General features: G+C 43.1%; 1 protein-coding gene across 2 annotated transcripts in view; it reads left to right on the top strand.

Moving 5' to 3' along the window:
- The window catches only part of CCDC9B (coiled-coil domain containing 9B), a 54,157-nt gene extending 41,036 nt beyond the window's left edge, over nucleotides 1–13,121 (top strand). For both annotated transcript variants that reach the window (XM_081208786.1, XM_081208787.1), the window contains exons 11-13: nucleotides 3,612–3,669; nucleotides 5,645–6,403; nucleotides 11,347–13,121. In XM_081208786.1, the coding sequence (XP_081064912.1) occupies nucleotides 3,612–3,669; nucleotides 5,645–6,370 (784 nt within the window). In that variant the 3' untranslated portion in view covers nucleotides 6,371–6,403; nucleotides 11,347–13,121. The remainder of the gene's footprint in view (nucleotides 1–3,611; nucleotides 3,670–5,644; nucleotides 6,404–11,346) is intronic.
- The last annotated feature ends 8,906 nt before the right edge of the window (nucleotides 13,122–22,027 follow it).

Raw genomic sequence — 22,027 nt, 5'->3', positions numbered from 1 at the left:
AAGGGAAACTTATTCCAGGAGAAAGATGTTGTTGTTGGGCTTTTATGGCCCATTAAATATAGTCTGCTTACTCAACTTTATGTGTGTATCACAAATCACACTTGTTTTTTTATTCCTTGCTGGTGTTTGAGTTAGAGCTTTCAAATTAAATTGGTGTGTTTGGACTTGCCTTTATAAATGAGATTGTTCCTGAGACTTAGCCCTTGCCCGTACAGCAAACTTAAATCTCTTGCTTCTTCCAATAAGTAGCATTGCTTCTGTCTGTAATTAGGTGCAATTATGCCATTTTTGTTTCTCGCAGCATAAAAATGCTTTAGGAAAAGGGTGAAAATACAGCTACATTTGCATTTTAAAGCTCCACTGGAGTGGAAAAACAAAGCAAACCTGTAAGACCAATCACTACAGCACAGGCAAACCAAAAAATATAGATACGGTTTGTTAAATCAGGGGTAATGAATGGCTTATTCTTTTATCAGCTTTGACTTGCGCTCCCCTACCCTGAAACCTGATAAACTAGATCAGGGGCCAGCAACCTTTTGGAGCTGTGGGCTGGTCCACCATCTCTCAGACCATGTGGTGGGCCAGACTATATTTTTTTTGGGGGGGGGGAAATGAAACAATTCCTATGCCCCACAAATAACCCAGAGATGCTTTTTAAATAAAAGGACACATTCTACTCATGAAAAACACACTGATTCCTGGACTAGCCACGGGCCGGACTGAGAAGACGATTGGGCTGCATCCGGCCCCTGGGCCTTAGGTTGCCTACCCCTGAACTAGATAACACCGTAGCAGTACTTGGAAAGCAGTTCTTCCCCACTTGTAATCATCAGGGCAGAAGCTGAGGCTGGAAGGCAAGAAGTGACCATTGAGTCTGGTAATAAAGTAAACAGTGAGGAGCAAGAGAAGAATGGTATCTCTGATCACAATGCCCACTGAGCAACCACCTTCAGTGCCACCATAAGATATATACAAGGTTATAGCCACATCCATAAAATACTACTGTCCCCCTCTCATGAAAGTGTAATGAAGTCATTGGGATCCAGTTCCTGGGACAGTCCCTTGCTGGAGACACAATTCCCAGCCCAGAGAGTGTAATTTCAGCACCAGAATCAGGTCATTTGCAAACCCAGCTTCTCCAAGCACACCAAGGTAGAGCTCACCCTCCAGCAGAAGATTGCGAGTGCCCCATCTTACAGTGCTATACCAACAACAGGTGTTGTCCAGCAGTGGTGAAATTGCATTTATTTCAGAAAGGCAGTTTCCCGCCCACCTCCTAGAGTGGTATGAATAGCAATTCCCCATAGGAGTTCAGAGTAGTGGCAACAGCGCTGCTCAGTATCCAACAGTGCCGCTGCTTCCACCACCAACCTCTGCTGATGAGGTGTATTTAATTTTTTTATAACCACCCACCTACCTGCTGACACACCTGAAGTGGCAGCATGGTGATGTAAACACTAATGACTGAAGTCCGTAGCACGGACTGGGTACCAACGGTGCTAGAACTCATATAAAAATCGTAATGCACATGTAACCTGAAAACAGGTACAAAAGAACAGCTGCCAGTGGAACAAATGAACAGGAAAAATCTCAGCTTCATGTTCATTAATCTCTTTTTCTAAAGGGCATTAGCAACGCCCTCGTTCTGTGTTAATACAGTACTGTAAGATTGGGGTTTAAACAGAAGGGGTTTAATGAATCCAGGAGTAGTGCTAGAGATTGACAACAGTCCTAGCCAAGTTGCCAAGTAACAACTCCCCCCTATAGTTTGGGAGATTGGCTGATAGTTCTAAACTGCTGCTGTTCACAATGGCTAGGAAATATCTGAAGGGGAAATAACAGTTATAAGGGGGGGGAGGGGCTGTACGCCCTTCTAATTCCTGGATCCAGCAAGTGTTAAAATCTGAGCAAAGATTCAAATTCCTGGAATAGCCAGGCTAGTTTCCTGGTGAGGTAATGGGTCATTAAGGAAACAAAGGGAGTGACTCTGTGCCAGATGCCAAATGGCACAAACTTGCTGGTAGTTAGAAAGACAAAAGCCAGAGTGGAGAGTGGCATGATGTGAGCTAGAAGCTGGAAGCTGGAAGCAGCAGGCTGGGAAGCCAGAGATTCAGAACAATGCCTTTTTCTGGTGGAATCAAAGGCTGTGGCTATGGGAGAAGCAAGACCCTCTTGGGATGTTAATGCTGCGAGCCCCTCCATCATGGGCTCAGGTTGTATATATGTGTAAATAAACCACATATTCTAAAGACACCACAGTCTCCACTGTGTCTCATTCCAAGAAAACTGAACCCTGGGTAAGCACCTGGAACCCATGGAAACTTGCACCGCTCAGAGATTGGGGTGGCATGCAACATAATTCTTGCATGCACCCCCAGCTAAGAATGAGGTGATCTCCCTGTGAAGAGAAATTGGCTTGACAGTGACAAAGTCTGACACATAAATGGAGATTCCTTCCAAACCTCCTGTCCATTGAGCATTCATCCCAATTTGGTTGCACAACATTTCTGGGAAGGTTCAAAGAGGGCCATTTAGTGAGCGTTCTCAGGGAGGTGATGCAATATTGTGTCAAGCAAGTGGTATTCCACATTTCCTACTGCATTTTACTGTCACTTTCCTTATTGCAAAGTCCGATTTGAGTGAGGAGGGAGAGGCAATTCAGCTTTAGTTGTGCAACCTGAATTTGTCAGTATGAACTAAGATGGTGAACTTTCCTCTATCACTCCATCTGCTCAGTGGGAAAAACTGTACCATTTGGATTTCTGCTTTCCTGGGAAAAGTGCTCCAATTAGTTGTATTTTCCCTTGTATACTGAAGAATATAACCTCTCTGTAAATATACTGTATACATTGCTTTGCTAAATTTTGTACTATTTTAATAGAAACTTTCATAGAGTCTGTGTCAGGAAAAGAGGCAGCAACTCACCTGTTACTTGCTCTATGTGTGTGAAATAGAAGATACTCTGGAATACATTCCTTCTCTTGGTGTTGGTTTGCAAACTGTGGCAGACAGCTCCATAAATCACTGGTACATGCTGTTAGTCTAATGACAAATGTCTGGGAATAGAAATTTGATTTTATGGTTTTTATTATATTACAGTTTTAACAATCAGCTTGTGAAAGATTAATGGCCCCTGATGAACCTTTGGAATTAAGATGAATATGCTCTTTAGATGCTGCGAGTGCAAATGTTGTGATGAATCTGGACAATCTGAGCATCTTTATAAGAAGGATTGCCGCAAGAGCTAACATGGTTTATAGGCAGTTTCCAAAAACGGAGGCAAGCATGAGCAAGAGCAGACCTCCTGTGCTCTCACTCCCTGGTTTTTGAGAACTGCTTAAAGAAACAATAACAAGGAACACAGACTTAATCCCAACTCATACTCCTCATCCTCTGATATCATAGTAGATAGTCAGTGGTTACATGCTTCACCTTTTCTTCTTAATGACTGGTTGTTACTGGTGGAAAACTTGGAATCTTGTCTAGGGTTGTGTTCAAGACCCTCTGCTCTGCAAGGAGACGGAGCTCCCAGATTAGGCAAAACAGCTATTATCCAAAAGGGAGTCCTATCAACATTTGACAACCCTCATTTTGTGTGTGATGTTTTACAGATGGGATGCCAAGGAAGGTGAAGAAATGCCCTTTGTAAAGGATGAACCTGATAAGCAGGTGAGTCTACTCTATAGAGTGTTGCTTAGATCGGGAGTGGGGAACCTTTTCTGGTTCTGTGGGCCAGATCCTTATCAGCATCTATCCTTACAGGCCAACTGTGATGGGTGGGTAGGGCCACCCACCTGTCCTTTTGGAGCTCTTTGCAAACCATTTTTGTTTTAACAACCCTGGACAATTTGGTTTCATCAGCAAGCTTTGCCACCTCAGGTGGGCATGCTTTGGGGGAAACAGCCTCCTGAGAGATGTTGGCAACCCTGGCAAGCCAAGTTTGGTCCACTGAGCAGAAGTGCCTTACCAAACAAAATAACACCAAGCCTTGTGCTTTACATTAATTCAGAAGAACTACAGCCCTTGGTTCTTAACTCATCAAAGTAGGGTAGTGTCTTCCATTAACTGGGGGCCAAGCTGGATGAGATTCTCACTAATGCCTGACCAGGCTCCTGGAGGTTTATGTTTCTTGAACTGAAATGCATCTAACAGGGGGTTGCAGATCTGATTGGAGTAAGGCGGTGGAGGAGAGAAAGAAGATGCTTAACTCTTTCCCCTCACACTGCTTTTATGTAGATACACACACAGAAACACATCTAGTTGCTTTCCCTCCCATGATGGGAAAGAAATAATCCTGTATCCTCCTCAAGGATTGGGTTGTAGCTATGTTGTACCTATGAACTCTGCTGTCACTGCTCCAAGATTTTCAGCTTCATACTACTTTTCAGCTTCATTCTACTTTGGCACACAGAAGCTTGCACTGGGAAGGTGAGAAAAGCTAATCCTTTAACCAATGCTTATGAGTATGAGGGAAGATCCCTGTGTTACCAGAGTGGCCTGGGAATTTCTTCAACGTTGCCCAGTCCCAGGTCACAACAGTTATATTGTGTATATAATATATTCTGTCTCTCCAATAATAAATCATTAATAGGCCAAATCCTATGCAGTGTACAGTGGTGCCTCGCAAGACGAAATTAATTCGTTCCGCGAGTTTTTTCGTCCAGCGAATTTTTCGTCTTGCGAAGCACGGTGTCGGAAAAGTTTTGGAAAAGCTTCAAAAATCACCAAAAACCTCAAAAAAGGCTACCACACCGCGTTCTATGAGTTGCTCCTCAAAGTCAAGTCGCAACTTATTAACGGTGTTAAGAAAAAGGAAACAAACTTGCAAGACGTTTTCGTCTTGCGAAGCAAGCCCTTAGGGAAATTCATCTTGCAAAGCAGCTCAAAAAACGCAAAACCCTTTCGTCTAGCGAGTTTTTCGTCTTGCGAGGCTTTCGTCTTGCGGGGCACCACTGTATTTCAAAATATGCCAAATTGATTTTGAAGGGTTTGGCCTAATATGGAGATGTTTGTGTAAATGATTAAGTGTTTCATTGCGATGAAGAACTGTGCATATTTTAAAGTACTGTACATTTTCCCACTCTGGTTGCTAGGTGGTTTTTTTAAAGGGCCATTTGTGCCTCAGTTGTTTGCATGCCCCAGCACTGCTTATAAACAGGAATTTATGTGAGCCAGACAAATCATTTCCTGCGTCAAGTGTGGTGTAGTAGTTAGAGTGCTGAGCTAGGACCAGGTCCAAATCACAACTAAGGCTGCAATTCTATAACCCCCTGTTGCCTTTGAATTCAACAGGGTATAGTTCTGAGTAGGAATGGTTAGGATTATGTTGTAAGCCATGAAGCTCACAGAAGGAGAAGGAGAAGGAGAAGGAGAAGGAGAAGGAGAAGGAGAAGAAGTTGTATACTGCCCTAGACTCCTTAGGGTAGTGATAAAGCAGGATATCAAATCCAAACTCTTCTCTTCTTCTTCTATACCCGCAAGTCTCAGTAGCTGTGCTTTAGTTTTCTCACTAGTGAAAGGGAGACTTTAGTCACCTCTGGCAGCCAGCTACTGATACCAACAGCTTTGTAAGGATAATATGTTCTTTCTTTAAGTCAATTGTGTAATACGTAACTAAGCAAAGTTTTGTCTTCTGTCATTCTAGAGATCCTTGAGCAACGAGCAACTGAAAAAGCAAGCTCTGGCTAGTGAAGCAGTCAAGGAGCATAACTTCCCAGCAGGCCTAGAGAATAATATAAAGCCCCCGGAACACAGTGCTCCCTTGCCTCAAGCCCAAAGAGATGAATGGAACCAATCTGCAGGTGAAGAGCAGGGTGCAAATGAAAAAGCCAAGAGGTACCTAACCCAGGGCATGTCTCCCGCGATCAGAGCGGATGAGACCGGGGCAGATCTCAAACTCAGTAAGTCAGTAACTGGGACTGATTTGTCTCCCAAGGGCAACTATATGAACAGCAGCTCTTCTCAGGGAGTGCCTGGGAATGTGGTGCAGACTTCTGGGTGCGACCTTCAAGAAATCAATTCCATAGTCTATGAAGGTGGCTTAGACAAAAGTGTGTATTGTGAACGGAACCCTTGTGGGGAGCAGGCAGGAAACAGTAGTGAGCTGTTGAACAAGGAAGGAGGAGGTGGTGAAGGCCAAGGGCTGATAACCTTAGGACAAGGAGAAGAGAACCAAGTTGGTGGCCTCCAGAAGGAGATAATACCTGTGAAAGAAAGTGACACTGCAGCCTGCCTTGTTCGAACGGAGGAGTCCAGGCCTCCATGTAAAGAAATTCCAGACCCGACGAATGAATATGTACAGGAAGGGGCACAAATGAGGAATAAGGAAGAAGACCAACCTCAGTCGTGCAGTAACAAAGCACAGGATTAAGAGCGAACACACAGGGCTCCGTAGAGGCCAAAGGTGAGTGCAATGCTAGCCTCTCCACTTGGCGTTTTATGTAGATTTCTAGCCTGCTCTGTCCCAAGAGCTCAAGCCTGGTAGCTCAGTTACACCTAAAAAGATGGGACATCACCATCCAAGAAGTTCTCCTGCCCATCCCCTACTGAAATGAATCATACTTGGCTCTTGCACTTGTAGGACTGTTTTCATTCATTGCACTGAGGTTTAAACAGGAGAACCTCCTCGTGGATTCAGTCCTTGTCCCTTAGGAGCACAGCTCATACTTGACCGGCCACTTTATGTTGAAGAGCTAGGCATTATTGTGATGACTCTTGGAAGCTGCATTTTCTATAGGTTGGTCAATTCCCACTTACTAGGCACAGATCCTAACATTACATGGATGAATCTGTCATTACGCTGCTAAACGGTTCACAGCAGAAGATAGTAAGCAACAACCAGCTTCCAAATGATTACAAGCTGTAATGAGAATGCAGCTCTCTTCTTCAAAGCTGCATGTCTTAATCTTGGGCAACCCTGCTGTGATCCTAGTAAAGATCATCAAGACCATTCATTCATTTGTTCAGATTATCTACTTGGGGTAAAAAGGAAAACCCCTGGAGAAGCAGAATGCTCTTTTCCAGCAGTGCATGCAGTATGGTAGGTCTTTTCTTCCAGGTTATACTTTCCAGACTTTTAGGTTTCAAACAAACATATTCAGCTGCCATTCCCAACCTTGTTCCAAGCTGTTTCCTTCCCAGAAAACCACCAATATCCACAGAGCAAAGCTGAGAAACGTTGAGTAAAATGACTAAACTAAGATTTTTCATGCACTCTTTTACACACAATAATCTGCCTCCAGTGAAATGAATGGGGCAACCAAAGTGCAGTAGAACTCCATGCACAAACCAATGCTGTGAGATTACTCTAGTGTTAGAGCAGGGGCCTTAGGCAACATGGAAATGGCAAGCTGCCCATGGCTGTCCCAGTGAGCCAAATGTCAAGTTAGAATTTGATTTCCTTTTCAAAAACTAAATAAATAAATTGAATTTACCATTTAATTTTAAAGATGTTTTTTTTTAAAAAAAAAAAAGTTCAATTATTTACACCCACTACAAGACTATTCAGCATCTAAGTAAATAACACAGGAAGTCTCAGATTTTGAAATGGATCATATGATATTTCAAACGTAGGTAAACCTCTGAAGAGCCGAATAATCATTCTTTTGAAACGTTAAAGCAGTTTAGTGTACTTACAACCCATGTTAAAACAATGTCGGTGCAAATTGTTAACACACACACACACACACACACAGCTTTGCAGTATTCTTTTTGTGTTTTATATTTTATTTTATTTTATATTAGTCCTGGTCTTCTGATCTGCAGATGCAAGAAATGGTGCTAAGAGGAACCATATGTGAGAAACTATAGCAAACCCCTTTGCTTGTAACATGCAGTTTCTTTTTTATCATCATCACCATCAATCACTATTACTTATTAACAAGACTTGTCTATCTTGATGATCTGAAATTGCCTTAGGTGAAAAAAAAAAAAGACTTGGTAGAATGTTGAGGTTCCTGCTCGTCCCACACATTTCATGTCAAGTTGTAAGACCATCTTTCTTCATATTGCCATCCATCAGTGGAGCCCTTATGTCGGTGACAGATTTCACACATAGAGCTGTTAGCTGTGACCCATTTCTCCAAGGAAACAACTCAGGAACATGCGACTTTAATGCTTTGCAGCCGGTATCTTATCCATTGATGCAATTTCTGTCAGAGAACAAGGAAATGCTGCTTTTTTATTCAGAATAAAGATTGCCTCCAAAAACTGCCCAAGCGTTTTCCCCAGGCCTAAAGAACATTACCTCCAACCCTTATCACCATTTATACATGCCATTGTATAAAATAATATGCAAAGACTAACAGACACTCCGGATAATACGTAATGGGTGAAGCAGACAAAACAGAGGCAGGGAAGAGCCTTTTTTTGCCCTCATCTTCTACCAACCCATCCCTCAACTGCTTGCTAGAATCTGTCCCTGGTAGCTGCCTCCATGGGCATGGCTAGGATTTTTGTTGGGGGGTGGGGCAGAACAGAGGTGATTGGTCAGTTAAGTATTTCTATTGTTTTACTTGATGGGGGGGGGAGGTGCCTCCCTGCCCTCCCCTTGGCTATGCCCATGGTGAGAGAGCCAGTGTCCACCACTGCCAGAGCAATCACACTGAACTCAGGAAATCTGAAGGGTCAGTGTGGGGTACTGCGAGTGCCAGACTAGGATTCCGCAGATCCTTACTCGTTGAGCTCAAACTCCCACTCAGCCATGACACTCACTGGCTGACGTTTGTGGAAGGGACATAACTCATCAGAAGAAGGCCTTAGGGCTTAGGATGAATCTCTGGCATCTTCAGGTAGGGCTGGCAAAGGCTCTGAAACTCATCTATCCCACATCTTATTCCCTTGAGGAAGATGCAATCCACCACCCCCCAGGCAGATTCCACCTTGCAAGAATGTTCATTTCACTCTGCCCCAGTTGGCACCAGAACCCTAACGAGAATGTTTTTGAAAGGCATGTTTGTTCTTAAAATTCAGCAGAATAATATATAGATTCTCATCATGATCAAGAAGGGGCAAAAGAACCTCTTACTTAGCAATAAGAAATATCCTGGATGTACACACATCTACAAACTTCATTTCTCACTTGCCCTCAGCAGACAAATTGAGAAGTGCTCATCTTTCACTCTCAGGCATATGCACAGAAGGAGGGAAGGGCTGGGGCACAGGGATCCTCTCCTTGCAAGGGATAGCCCAGTCGGCACAGCAGGAGACTCTTCATCTCGAGGTCACTGGTTCAAGCCCCATGGTGGGCAAAGGATTCCTGCATTGTAGCAGGTTCAACTAGATGATTCTCAGAATCCCTTTCCAATTTTATGAAATAAACAGGTTGCTGTAGATAAATGGTGGGTTTTCCTTTCCTGTGGTGTCCGGCTCCTCCCCCAATAATTGCTTCAAAAGATTTACATGTAAAATCTGCAACAAGAATGTTGCAGTGTGGAGTGCTGCTGTTCACAATTCCAGCCACTCCATTCCATTTCCCATTTTGCCATGGTTTTCCTTCCCATGGATCAGGCCAATAGCCCATCCAAGTCCAGCATCCTGTTTCCTCAGTGGCCAACCAGGTGTCTGTGGGAAGCCCTCTCCCCATCAGACAGACAGACAACCTTCCATGGCCAACGGAGTCAGTTCGAAAATCCTGCTGGAGGCTAAGTGCAGCCAGTACCTCTAGCCTTTCTTCACATGAGTTGGCGTCTTAAAACTTGATCATCCTCATAGATAGATAAAACTTTATTCACATTAGCCAATGGCCATAGCAACAGTAAAACATTACAGTATACGCAGAAAAGGATATTTGATATAAGAGCACAATTTAAAGTCCTGAATCAGCAGTCAGTTAGTGGTGATCGTCCCATAGCTGCTCTCATCCTCTGCTTCAAAATGACAATAACCCAAAGCAAAGCCCAGAATCCCCTGCAGAACTCCCCCCCCCCCGCCCCCGTTTTAAAGTAAGAGGGCCAGGGAAATCAACAAAGGAAACAAACTACAAAAGCTTTTCATTCAGTTATATCAAACCAATTAATTTCAGACTCTCCAGAGAAAATACAGCTGGGGTAAACTTCCAAAGCACAGTGGGGTGCTGACGTCAGCGTTCTCCCCTGACGTAAACAAGAGCAGTACAGCCAAAGTCTTGCGAGCTGCGGAGGTCAGTCTTAGAATGCAAGACAATGCTGAAGGAGTTGGCATTATTGAGCAGTACACGGAATTCCTCTTCTGATTAAAAGCACAGGAACTTAGGCAATAGAAATGTTAACTTCCACCCCGCTCCGTTCCTCCCTTATACCTGAAAGGATGTGGGTATAATAGAATAGCTAGAAACTGGGGTTTTTTTGGTTTTTGTTTTAAAAAAGAGGTTCTTAGAATTTGCACAGAAAGATCATGGAATAGAAATGACAGCTACATGGCCCATTTTTTAATACCTCTTAATGCTAAGCCATTTGTAGTATAATCTGCAGTGTTTACAGCAGAATGGACTGTACTGCAAGGTATAGGACTGCAGCCTTACTCAGAAGTATTTATTGGGGGGTCATGGCAGATTTCGGGGGGGGGAGCTTTTCCTTACCTGCCAACACCCATTTTGTGTAGGAGTTGCCTCGAAAGAATTATAATAGGCTGCCACACCCTAGTCAGTCCAATTGCTTGGGGAGATCCTGAGCCCTGCTGCCAGGGACTTCTCCCTTCAGCCAGCTTCAGGAAAAAATAAACAAGGAGATGAGCTTTGTATTTACTATACTTCCCTGAAGCCCAGAGGAAACCACTTAACAAAGAACCTTTTGAAATGTCCTTATGATGCAAGGGATAAAGTGTGTCCCAGTGGAAGAGGAAGATGATGATGATGATGATGATGATTATATACACCAGCCACTCTGGGCAGCTCCCAACAGAACATTAAAAACACAATAAAACATCAAACATTAAAAACTTCTCTAAACAGCCAGGACCGCCTACTGAACTGGCTGTAAGCAAGAAAGCAGGTGAGTGGGGCTGGCTGGCGTTGGTGGGGCTGTGGCCCATTTACCCTAATAGGCTAGCCTCCACAGGTACTAAGCTTCTATAGATAGGATCACAGCAAGTACATAAAACCAGCTCCTTGATGACTGACTAAGCCTGTGCCAAGTAATTGACTTTTGGGAGTGGGGGGTGGGGAGAGGAGATGAGAAAGGTTCAAGTTGTCCATTAGGGGGTGATTACAGCGTGCTCATCCTCACAGCATCTGAACCTCTCAGCGATCAGCAACTTGTGCTGGACAGACTCTCAGCTAGGTGAGTAGCTCACAGGAGAGGCCTGCTGCAGCTTTAATTTGCCACACAGCAGTTCCTGACCCTTCTGATGTTGCTTTTGTTTGTTTTCCAGGACAACTTGCTAAAGCAAATCTGGTTGCAAAAGAAGATGAGCACAATCTCCCCCTCTGACACTGACCTTCAGCTCTCAGTGGCACCTCCCCCTGCAGGTGATGTTTACCTGTCTAGAAGACACTTGTGCCCTGAAATTGTCTACTCAGTGCCGAAGGACAGAAAAGGCCTACTTACAAGCAGCCCCCTGAGGAGAAAGGAAAGGAAATCATGGCACTTGTATTTTGTACCTAACTCCCCCCTACCCTTTATATTGTGGGCATGTGATGGGCCATGAGTTGTCTACTGTATGCACTTTATTTTACTGAATAACTAATGATATTTATAAGTTGGGTTTGCTTTGAAGATAATTCCCCTTATTTTTTCTCCTCAACACTGGCCAACGGATCTACTCTTTTGTTGCTTCCAAAACCAAGTGGCAAACTTTACAGAGCCTCTGGCTGGGCTTGAGTTTTATGGATGTTCGGCCAGTTAGAGACAATGACGAAGAAACCATTTTCTTAACAATAAAGGTGGCTGAGGAGATAGTAGATCCAGCAGCCAGGAAGACTGCGTTGTGGCTTTGCACATGTGTGGCAGAATGATGAGAAGGGACCAGTGGTGTCACAGGTTCCACACAACTGATGGCCACAAGTTCATTGAGGTTTCTCTAGAATGCTTTCTCCCTTTAACCTTCCTGGTTTTGAACCTGTGACTATCATTAACTTCCTCATTTAATACAGGAAACAGTAATCCCTTCCTAAGTATTTTGGCTCTAAGAGGAGGCAGCTCCTTCTCGCTGCTGCCTGTTCTCTTGGCCTCTCCCTTTGAGGCTAGAGGGAAAGTTGATGGTCATGTGTGTATGAAGGAAACAGGCAAATCGTTATCATTCCCAATAGCAAAACATCCAGACTGAACTTGATTTTGGCTTCACATTCGTTATCATTCCCAATAGCAAAGCATCCAGACTGAACTCCTTGATTTTGGATTCACTCCCAAATCAAAACATGGTGGAAGAGAAACCAGATGTGCAAAAACATACGTTTGTTTGTTTGTTTGTTTGTTTGTTTGTTTGTTTGTTTGTTTCTTGTATGTGGTTATGTTGTAAATGACTGTGATGTTATAGCAGAGATGAACGGAATCCAAAAAGTAATTTTGGCACCTCCTGTGAAAGCACTCAAAGGTTTGGGAGATTGCAAACAGAAGTATTAGGTGGACCAGACAGCGCCGAGATATGACCGTGCCAGTTGCGTGTCATTTCAGTTGCTGGCCTGCAGGATTCCCTGTACCTGGGAAATGGTATTGCAGCATAATTCCATAAAGCAGAACAAAGTTTGCAAAGCATTGTCTCCTCACTTCTAGGATATGATAGGAGCCAATTGCACTTGAGCACCAGGGTTTTGTGAAACAATCTAGCTACGTGTGAGAAATGGCCGGCAGAGGCGACTACAAGCACCAGCAGCAAATGTCTGCATTATGGATTGGCTCCCTAAAAATGCAATGGGCACAATCCAGCTGAAGTTACACACCGTTGCAGCTCATTGATTCCAATTATAATGTCGAAGAATGTGCTCAGCACTCCTCTCCCAGGAAAACAACGGGACCTGACTCCAGATCAATTTTTAACTTGCTCATAAGTGATCTGGAGTAAGGGGTGAGCAGGGAAATGACCAAGTTTGCTGACAACACCAATTTTTGTTCAAGGCAGTAAAAACAAAAAGGGATTGCGAGGAGCTCCAGAAGAATTTGTCTGACCTGGGTAAATGTGCATTAAAATGGCAAATCTGGTTCAACGTACGCAAGTGTAAAGTGATGCATACTGATGGGGGGGAGGGATTCCTAACTTTACATAGGTTTTGGCAGGGCCCAAGGAAAAGGAAACTAACGAGGGGGGAAGGATGTAAGTTATGGTGGATTGTGCAATGAAGATGTTGACCCAGTTCACAGCAGCTGTGAAAAGGTGACATCCATGCTGGGGACAATTAAGGAAGGGGTTGAAAATAAAACTGCCAGTATTGCAATGTCAAACTATTTTATGATGGGGCCCGCTTGGAATACTCTGCATAGTTCTGGCCCCACATCTCAAAGAGGATATTGCAGAGCTGGAAAAGGGCAACTAAAATTATATTAGTGCTGAAACCCCTCCACGCTTTTAAATTTGGTAAAAAGGAAAGTAAGGCAGGGCAGGGTAGGATAGTTTTATAAAAATATGCATTGTGTTCAGAAAGTGGGTGTAAGTTTTTCCTCCCACTTTCATAACACTAGAACTCAGACGCATCCCCTAAGGCAAAATGATGGGAGATTCAGCACAAAGTTAACCTAAGGAATCTACTACTAGCAGATGTGGCAACGGCAATCAAATTAGATGGCTTTGAAAGGAGAAGGAATTTAATTTGTGACAATTTAATATGAAAGATGCCATTATTATATAAAGTAAATTAATAGATTAAGTGTTATTCAGGGTGTGTGTGGATGCTGTTTGCGTCTGATAGGTCAGAAGAGAACGCCATGTTGTGGGCACAGCAGTCATATGGGACTTACACAACAGTGTATCCCTGATGCACTGGTAAGGAGTAAAACACAATATTAATTCTCTTTCACTAGATCGATTCTAAAAGGTAATGTTCAAGTGTGCAGAATTACACACAACTTACACCCAGTTGAAATTCCATCTTTCAAGGGAGCATGATAGACACAAGCTTTCTCTAATTTTTGCTGGGTTAAAGAGGTATCGGCACCAGAAATCTGTCACATTAGAATTGTTCTCCCCATGATGCCAGCATTCAGAAAAGACGTACCTGCTAGAACATCCTTACCTTCAGCAGACCTATTGTTATTTATGACCACTATGTGGCTGGGGAGAGAGGTTGCAAAAGAAGGGCTCTGCATTTTTTTTGCAAGAGATGTCTGGATGTCCATAGCTATCCAGTGACCCAGTATTTTCAGTGAAGCAAAGCAGCATATCTTGAATATGCATGCAGAGATATTTGCTTGGCTTCTCAGCAACAAACTCTTACTAGCCCTAATAGCAATTGTGCTTTACGTTTGGCCAGAATAATGAAAAACATTGCATTTGGTATTATTCAACTAGCAAATGTGTTTCGGTTTTCCCACTTACTCAAATGGAAAGCACTCAGATGGCTTCTATTCTGGAGAATTCACAATCTGTTCAGGAGGGGTTTGCAGCCCCCAAAGGCAGCCTGTTAGCAAGAAAGCAGAGAGTGTTGTGCAATTAGCATGTGCTTCAGTAAAAATAATAGTTTGAATTTGTGAGAGCCAACACTGGCCTCCTTTGGAAACAAACAGATCAAATGAGTAATGATAAATGATTTTTAGGTTTGGAAGTTCTTAACCTGAATAGATTTGATTCCTATGTCTCATAACACTCAGCATTGATTTATTTGTGAATATATATATATAGACACATTACCAGATTATGAAACTTTTTTTTTTTAAAAAAAAATAATTATCCCACTTTTCACCATGTAGGGTACATGGTATGACTGAAAAGAAAATAAGCACAATCCTCACTGATTTTCAGTGGGACTGCAACACACATAAATGCTTTTTGTATGTATCGGTTGTTAGAAAATGAATTTGTTTATATATCACTTAACATAATTTTGAGCATGATTTCCACCTGTCGTTCTTCCAGCATAATTGTGAGTCATCTTAATAGTGAAGTATGGAAAACTTGAATTGCTAGGTTGCCTTGTTGGTAAAAAAAAAAAGAGAGAGAGAGAGAGAGCTATTCTCAAGCCTAATAATAAGCTCCATTAAGTTCCACTTAAGTTCACTTATGGAAGAGGAACTGTTAGTCAGCCTTTTGTCCCAGAAGACCAAAATCAAGTAAAATCCAGCAAAACAGTAAGACACATATGGGCAGGTGAAAACAATGAAATGTATGAAAAAGCACTATGGGGTGGTGCCTTATCAAAAACACTGGTCCTTCCCAAGTATAGAATCTTTATGCATACCTGCACAGTTTTATAACAGTCTATTGAGGCTTTCCCTGAGAATTGTCTTAGAGATCCTTTCTCTCTGCCCCTGCCGCCAGCCCTACCATTTAAAAACTAGCATTTACATTGAAGAGAGAATTGATATTAAATCAGTTAAAGGCTACGTACACATTAGTGGCTTAACACAGCAAGGCCATTTCTACCCACTCACCCAAGTCATGTTTTTACATTGCTGTATACAGCAGAGAGGGGGCAGGGATGTCTTCACTCAATGTGCAATACCTGTTTGTTGCCCTGCACCCGCAACCCCCCTGAACGTCTCTTCGTTGAAGCTGTCATCTGCACACGTGCAACAGCCACCTCAAACGGACACACCTCAGCTTACATTTTCAAGTTGGATGGAAGCTGGTTTGAAGGAACAGATATTAGACAGCAGTATTTCTCAATAAACTACAGGATACCTATGGATTGTGGCTAACAGCATGTGTACTCTGCTCCAAACACCATCGGTGGGAGCGCACTGGAGTAAATGGAAATGTGTCCACCGTCTAAGACTGCACTGTTAATAGTACCGATGGAAGGGTCTGCATTAACTCTGCTTATTGACATTTTTTAAATATAAAAAACCTTGATACTGATTCTTGTTTTCCAGAATTTAAATGTGATGTTTGGGAGGTGAGTGAAATGATTAAGAAATACCGTGATTATTTTTGTTAAATAAATGTTTGAGGTAAAGAAAAGTTTCGTGGCTTAAAAAATGCTTAGGGAGAGTTTTGAGAGATTAGCAACTACTACATTGTTAGGTAAAGGTAAAGGTAAAGGTAAAGGGACCCCTGACCATTAGGTCCAGTCGTGGTTGACTCTGGGGTTGCGGCCCTCATCTCGCTTTATTGGCCGAGGGAGCCGGCGTACAGCTTCTGGGTCATGTGGCCAGCATGACTAAGCCGCTTCTGGCGAACCAGAGCAGCACACAGAAACGCCGTTTACCTTCCCGCCGGAGCGGTACCTATTTATCTACTTGCACTTTGATGTGCTTTTGAACTGCTAGGTTGGCAGGAGCAGGGACCGAGCAACGGGAGCTCACCCCGTCACGGGGATTCGAACGGCTGACCTTCTGATCGGTAAGCCCTAGGCTCTGTGGTTTAACCCACAGCGCCACCCGTGTCCCCAACTACATTGTTAGGAACAAATAAAATATTCCGCTAAAATGCAGGTAAACAACAGTTTTCAAAACAAAGATTGACTCCTTGATGTTTATGGAGCTGTGTTCTCCATTCCCAGAAATAGTTGTGGCTGTACAGAACACCACCCAGAACATCTTTTCAGCAAAACAAAATGAGCGGCTCCCTCCTCAGGAGTCTCAGAGCCAATTCACATTATCCTCGTAATGAGGGAACCTGGGACCTTGTGTATACAAAGCAGATGCTTTGCCACTGAGCTAAAGCTCTTCCCTTGTAACATTGTATGGTAAAAGCGCCTGCATAGCTGCATAACCTGTATGCGAATATCTAGAATACTTGGAGGTGGTCAAAAGCGGAGTTAGCTAGACTGGCACACTCTGGCCACCTCACATCTAGCCAGTGCAGGTCTTCAGTGGTCTGGATGTCCCACTCCACCTGACACCTTCCTCTTCCTTGCCAACCTTCTGGTTATTGACATGTAATCATTGGGAACCCCCCTCCCCCTTGACATTTCCCAGGATCCTTTATCAGATTCCTGTGTCTGCTTGTGGATGAGTGTAAACAAGCATGATGGTCCAGACGAGTGGGGCTGGACAAATTGCAGCAGGTAGGTCAGACTCAATGGTGTGGAGAACAAGACCTAGGAGGACAGGTTGAAGGACCTGGGTATCTTCAGCCAGGAGAGGACAAGATGCAGGGAGGACATGGCAGAATCATTCAAATACTTGAAAGGCTGTCATATAGAAGAGGACAAAGACTATCTCTTCTTCCCCAGAGGGCAGAAACAGATTTAATGGGCTTAGGTGACAATAGGGTAGGCTTTGGGTGAGAACCAGGAGCAATCAATTGACGATAACAGCCAGTTCCTTTCCACGCTGGAGATCTTCAGGCAGAGGCTGGACAGCCATCTGTTAGGGATGCTCACGTTCTGGATTTCTGGCACAGAGTAGAAAGATGGATCAGAAAAGTCCACCTCCAGCTCTGATTCTGTGGGTGCTCCTGGGTGCTTCAGGCAGAGGGCATACATCTTGCACTGACTTGGCTATGGCACAGATTTCTCACCCTCACACATGCACCCTCAAAGATGGATAAACCAACACATTGGCCTCAGCTTTCAAAGTTGCTGTTTTGAAGGAAAAGTAACCTACACAAAAAAAACACAAAACACGTGCAACTGCATGCTTATTGTGCTATAAACGGATAATCCTGACCAGAACTCTTCTGTGGAGACGGCAAAGCTGCCTTGGAGATAACTGGAACTCAAATGGAGCAATGAAAATTGGTTCCACCCAGGCACCCACTCAAAGTCATTCTCTCCAAGAGGTAGCCGTTTCCTCTCACAATATTGGCTGGCAGCCAGAGGTTCTTGTTCCTCACTCTTTGAAGCTTTCCGCAAGGAGGGGGAAGCTGCAGGGAGTACCCTGGATGCAGCAAACACTTACAGTACCAGCCAGGAAACCTACCTTACTGGCGTGGGCTGCTCAGAAATGGTGAGATTTACAATCAGCTCCCAACAAATCATTACAGTAGGTCAATACTTACCTTGTGAGAGAAATCAATATTGCAGGCTGGAGAATTCTTAAGTCCCTGTAAGAACAGATTTGTAGATAAACAACAACCTTTTTTTAACATAAAATAAAATAAAAAAGCATTCCACTGAATCCAGACTGCAAGTGGGTGGATTGGAAATTCCAGAAAGATAACAGTTCTGGGTCACTCAACTTTGATGTGGCTAAAGCAAAAGAACCCCAAGGTTCCTTTAGAGCTTACCAGGCATTCCTCAACAAGATCAGCAATGCCGGACAAGTTCCTCGCTTTCCTCTGTTGATCTTGCCCTAGAATACACCATTGCAGGATAGTGCAAAGTGCATTTGGTGCAAAGATTCTCAAAATATGGTCTGCGAGCTCTGTTCAGGTGGTTCATGGCAATGTTGCAGAACAGCCAAGAATATCCTGCACTTGGTTTATTATTGAACCATCTAATAGGGCTGTGGCCTTGGGTCTCTGATTGTCATAATACGGTACCGGTGAATATTACAGCTGTACTGGATGGGTCTCATTAGGGTTGTTGTCCCAAACATCTGGAGAGCTCCATACTGGGGAAGGCTATTCTATGCCTTCAGAGATGACAAGCAGAAATCCAACCGGTGCAGGATCATGGGAAGGAACACAGGAAACTGATTTATACCAAGGAAGAAGACCATCAGTGCAACCAACTCAGTACACTGTCTGGCAGCAGCTCTCCAGAGTTTCAGACAGAGGACAATCCCAGCAATACCTTGAGATGCCAGGGGTTGACCGTGGGACCTTTTGTCATGGAAAAATGCAACTTCTGCCAGCATGATTCAAGTTACAGGAAAGGAGATTATATATCAGGAGAACTTTCTGATGGCAAGAGCTATTTGAACAGTGGAACAGACTCTGTTGGGAAGATGTGGACTCTCCTTTCTTAAAGATGTTTTTCAGCAGAGGTTGGATGGTGATCTGTCATGTATAATATAGCTGAGATTCCTGGAGGATGGACTACATGATTTTTGGGATCTCTTCCAACTCTACAATTCTATGATAAATGGTGGGTTTTCCTTTCCTATGGCATCCAGCTCCTTCCAAGTACATTTCCAAGCACAATTCAAAGTGTTGGTGCTGACCTTTAAAGTCCTAAACGGCCATGGCCCAGTATACCTGAAGGAGCATCTCCACCCCCATCATTCACTGAGGTCCAGCACCGAGGGCCTTCTGGTGGTTCCCTCATTGCGAGAAGTGAGGTTACAGGGAACCAGACAGAGGGCCTTCTCGGTAGTAGCGCCTGCCCTGTGGAACGCCCTCCCATCAGATGTCAAAGAAATAAACAACTATCTGATGTTTAGAAGACATCTGAGGGCAGCCCTGTTTAGGGAATTTTTTAATGACTGGTGTTTTAATGTATTTTTAATCTCTTGTTGGAAGCCGCCCAGAGTGGCTAGGGAAACCCAACCAGATGGGAGGGGTATAATTTATTATTATTATTATTATTATTATTATTATTATTATTATTATTATTATATTATTATTATTATTATTATTATTATTATTATTATTATTATTATTCCCAAATAACTGCTTCAAAATATTTACACGTAAAACCTGCAACAAGGTGTTGCAGTGTGGAGTGCTGCTCTTCGTTCACAATTCCAGCCACTCCATTCTGTGAACATGCTATGATGGGAACACAAAGAGTTCACAGTATGGGCTTGAACGAGCCATTGGAGTCAAGTCCTGTAGAAATTTGCAACCGGGGGTGCTTGAAAGATTCAGTTTCAAAATCTCTCTATGGTCCAGAAAGTTCATTTTCACATGTTGTTGTTGTTTTTTAAAGGTATGCTTTAATTATCAAACAGCATCTTCCAACAAAAAGACCAACATTTCAGAAGTTAGAAAAATCACAATAATAAAGTTCTGAAATCCTCCATGAAATGACCAGCAGAAGACCATGCTGTTTCTATTGTTAAAGTTAAGCAGGTTTCACCCTGGACAGTGTCTGGATGGTCCTACTAGAAGCTTCATGTAACTCTCTCCAAAATCCTTGAAGGAAGAGGGAGATGTAAGTATATAAGTATAATAAAAGAAATGTAAAAAAACAAAACAAAAACAACTCCAGTATTTGTTGGCAGTATTTCATCTTAAGAGCCACTTTGAATTTGAGCCGCTGGTCTGCAAACCCCACCGGAGAACCCTTGATATGTCAGAACTCGCTACAGTAAACCACTGGTGAAAAATACTTTGTATATGCTTAGAGGACTCCATCATTGCTTCATTAGAACAAGACTGAATACAAGCATTAAACAAGGAAGTCTGGATTCCAGTTCTGATAAGCTAAAAAGTAAATGTGGTATTAGGAGCTCATCCAAAGAGGAAGATGATGGATATTGGATCAATTAAATTAAAAACAGTCGACGGGCACTGGAGGAGAAGTCCGCTGCTGCTGGACCTACTATTCAGTCCATCTTACATACAAAGGGCCCCAGCAAAATCAAATACTTCCTGTTTTCAGTCCTTGCTATCTCTTATGCTGCATTAACCGCTGTTATATTTTACAACTGCTATTCCATTGCAAGTGTTTCATTGGAAAGGAGATCTTAAAATTATTTTCCATACTGATTCGTCCCTGGACCCAACTGACTGTAATTGGCTTGCAAGCCTGAAGGAAGCTATAAAGACTTTTAATTAAGGGAATTTAAATTACAGAATACGAAGCTTAAATAAAACATGGGGAGGCTATTTAAATCTGGCTACCTGGCACAAAGCTTCTGTAAGGCCTCATCATCGTACACCATTTGTCATGTAGCCTTCAAGAAAAGGAGATGTTTGGCAGCAAATCACACCGTCAGCTACTCCATCCTGGTCCCAGAGGCACTCAATATTCAGGGCTGATTCTCCATTTACCTTTTGTACTGGTACACATAACGGAGTACCCAAATGCACGCATGCCCCATCAAACCTAATGTGTGCACGCATAAAGCAAAAGAACAAATACGGGAAGCAGCAACCAGGAAAGGATCGGGCCACAATTTCTGAGTTTCTTATACCCTGCACACAATTGATGGAGAGCATCTGTATTTGTCATGTGTGGACCCATGAAGGACATCCATCAGAACTCTGGGTACCATTAAAGGGATGTTAATATTGTCATACGGTTGCTTCATAATGGCAGGGTCTAAAGGGAAGTTGCTAAATAATGATGATGATCAAAGGTACCCCTAAATAATCTGAGAGGTGATTGGACGTGAAACATCTGCTGGAATGCTAGTTCAAAAGTGACTCCGCACAAATAAATACATACAGCCACATCTCTGCAGTAATTTTGCCCGAAATATCTAAACACAGAAGCATTTCTGTAAGATTTGAGTCAAAGCCCAGGTGGTGGAAAGGCGTGTTCTGGAAAAGGGCATAGATGGATAGATCTTCAGAAAGCTCAATCGGTATAGCATGAGACTCTGAATCTCAAGGTCGTGGGTTTGAGCCCCATGTTGGGCAAAAGATTCCTGCATTGCAGGGGGTTGGACTAGATGACCTCTGTGGTCCCTTCCAACTCTATGATCTTCAACAGCAACAAGGCACACTGCAACATTTTGCTACAACGTAACACGCCACCTGTGTAACACAAAACTGAGATCCAGAAAATTCAGTGAACCCCAGATGTCTGCTGCACCTCAGCTCTTACAATTATTTTATCTACTACAGCAGCACTAGATATTTGGTTGAGTGGCTGGGGAAACCCAGCCAGATGGGCAGGGTATAAATAATAAATTATTATTATTTTTATAAATAACTCCTTGACGGTCGCTGTTTTAAAAACAGAACACAAAACAAAGACAGGGGGGGATACAACTTCAGACTTGTTCACGCTAGACCTTAAAACCTTTAAAAGTACTTTTCAATTTGATTTATCATGCCAAAAATTAGCTCCCCAAATGTTTTAGCAACAGATAGTAACTAGCTGTGACTCTTAATTTCAGGGTCATGGGTTCGAGCCTCACGGGCAAAAAGATTCCTGCATTCCAGGGGGCTGGACTAGATGACCCCT

The sequence above is a fragment of the Podarcis bocagei genome, assembly GCF_964188305.1.
Source record: "Podarcis bocagei genome assembly, chromosome: 1".
Lineage (NCBI taxonomy): Eukaryota > Metazoa > Chordata > Lepidosauria > Squamata > Lacertidae > Podarcis > Podarcis bocagei.
This window is presented reverse-complemented; position numbering and strand designations above follow the sequence as displayed.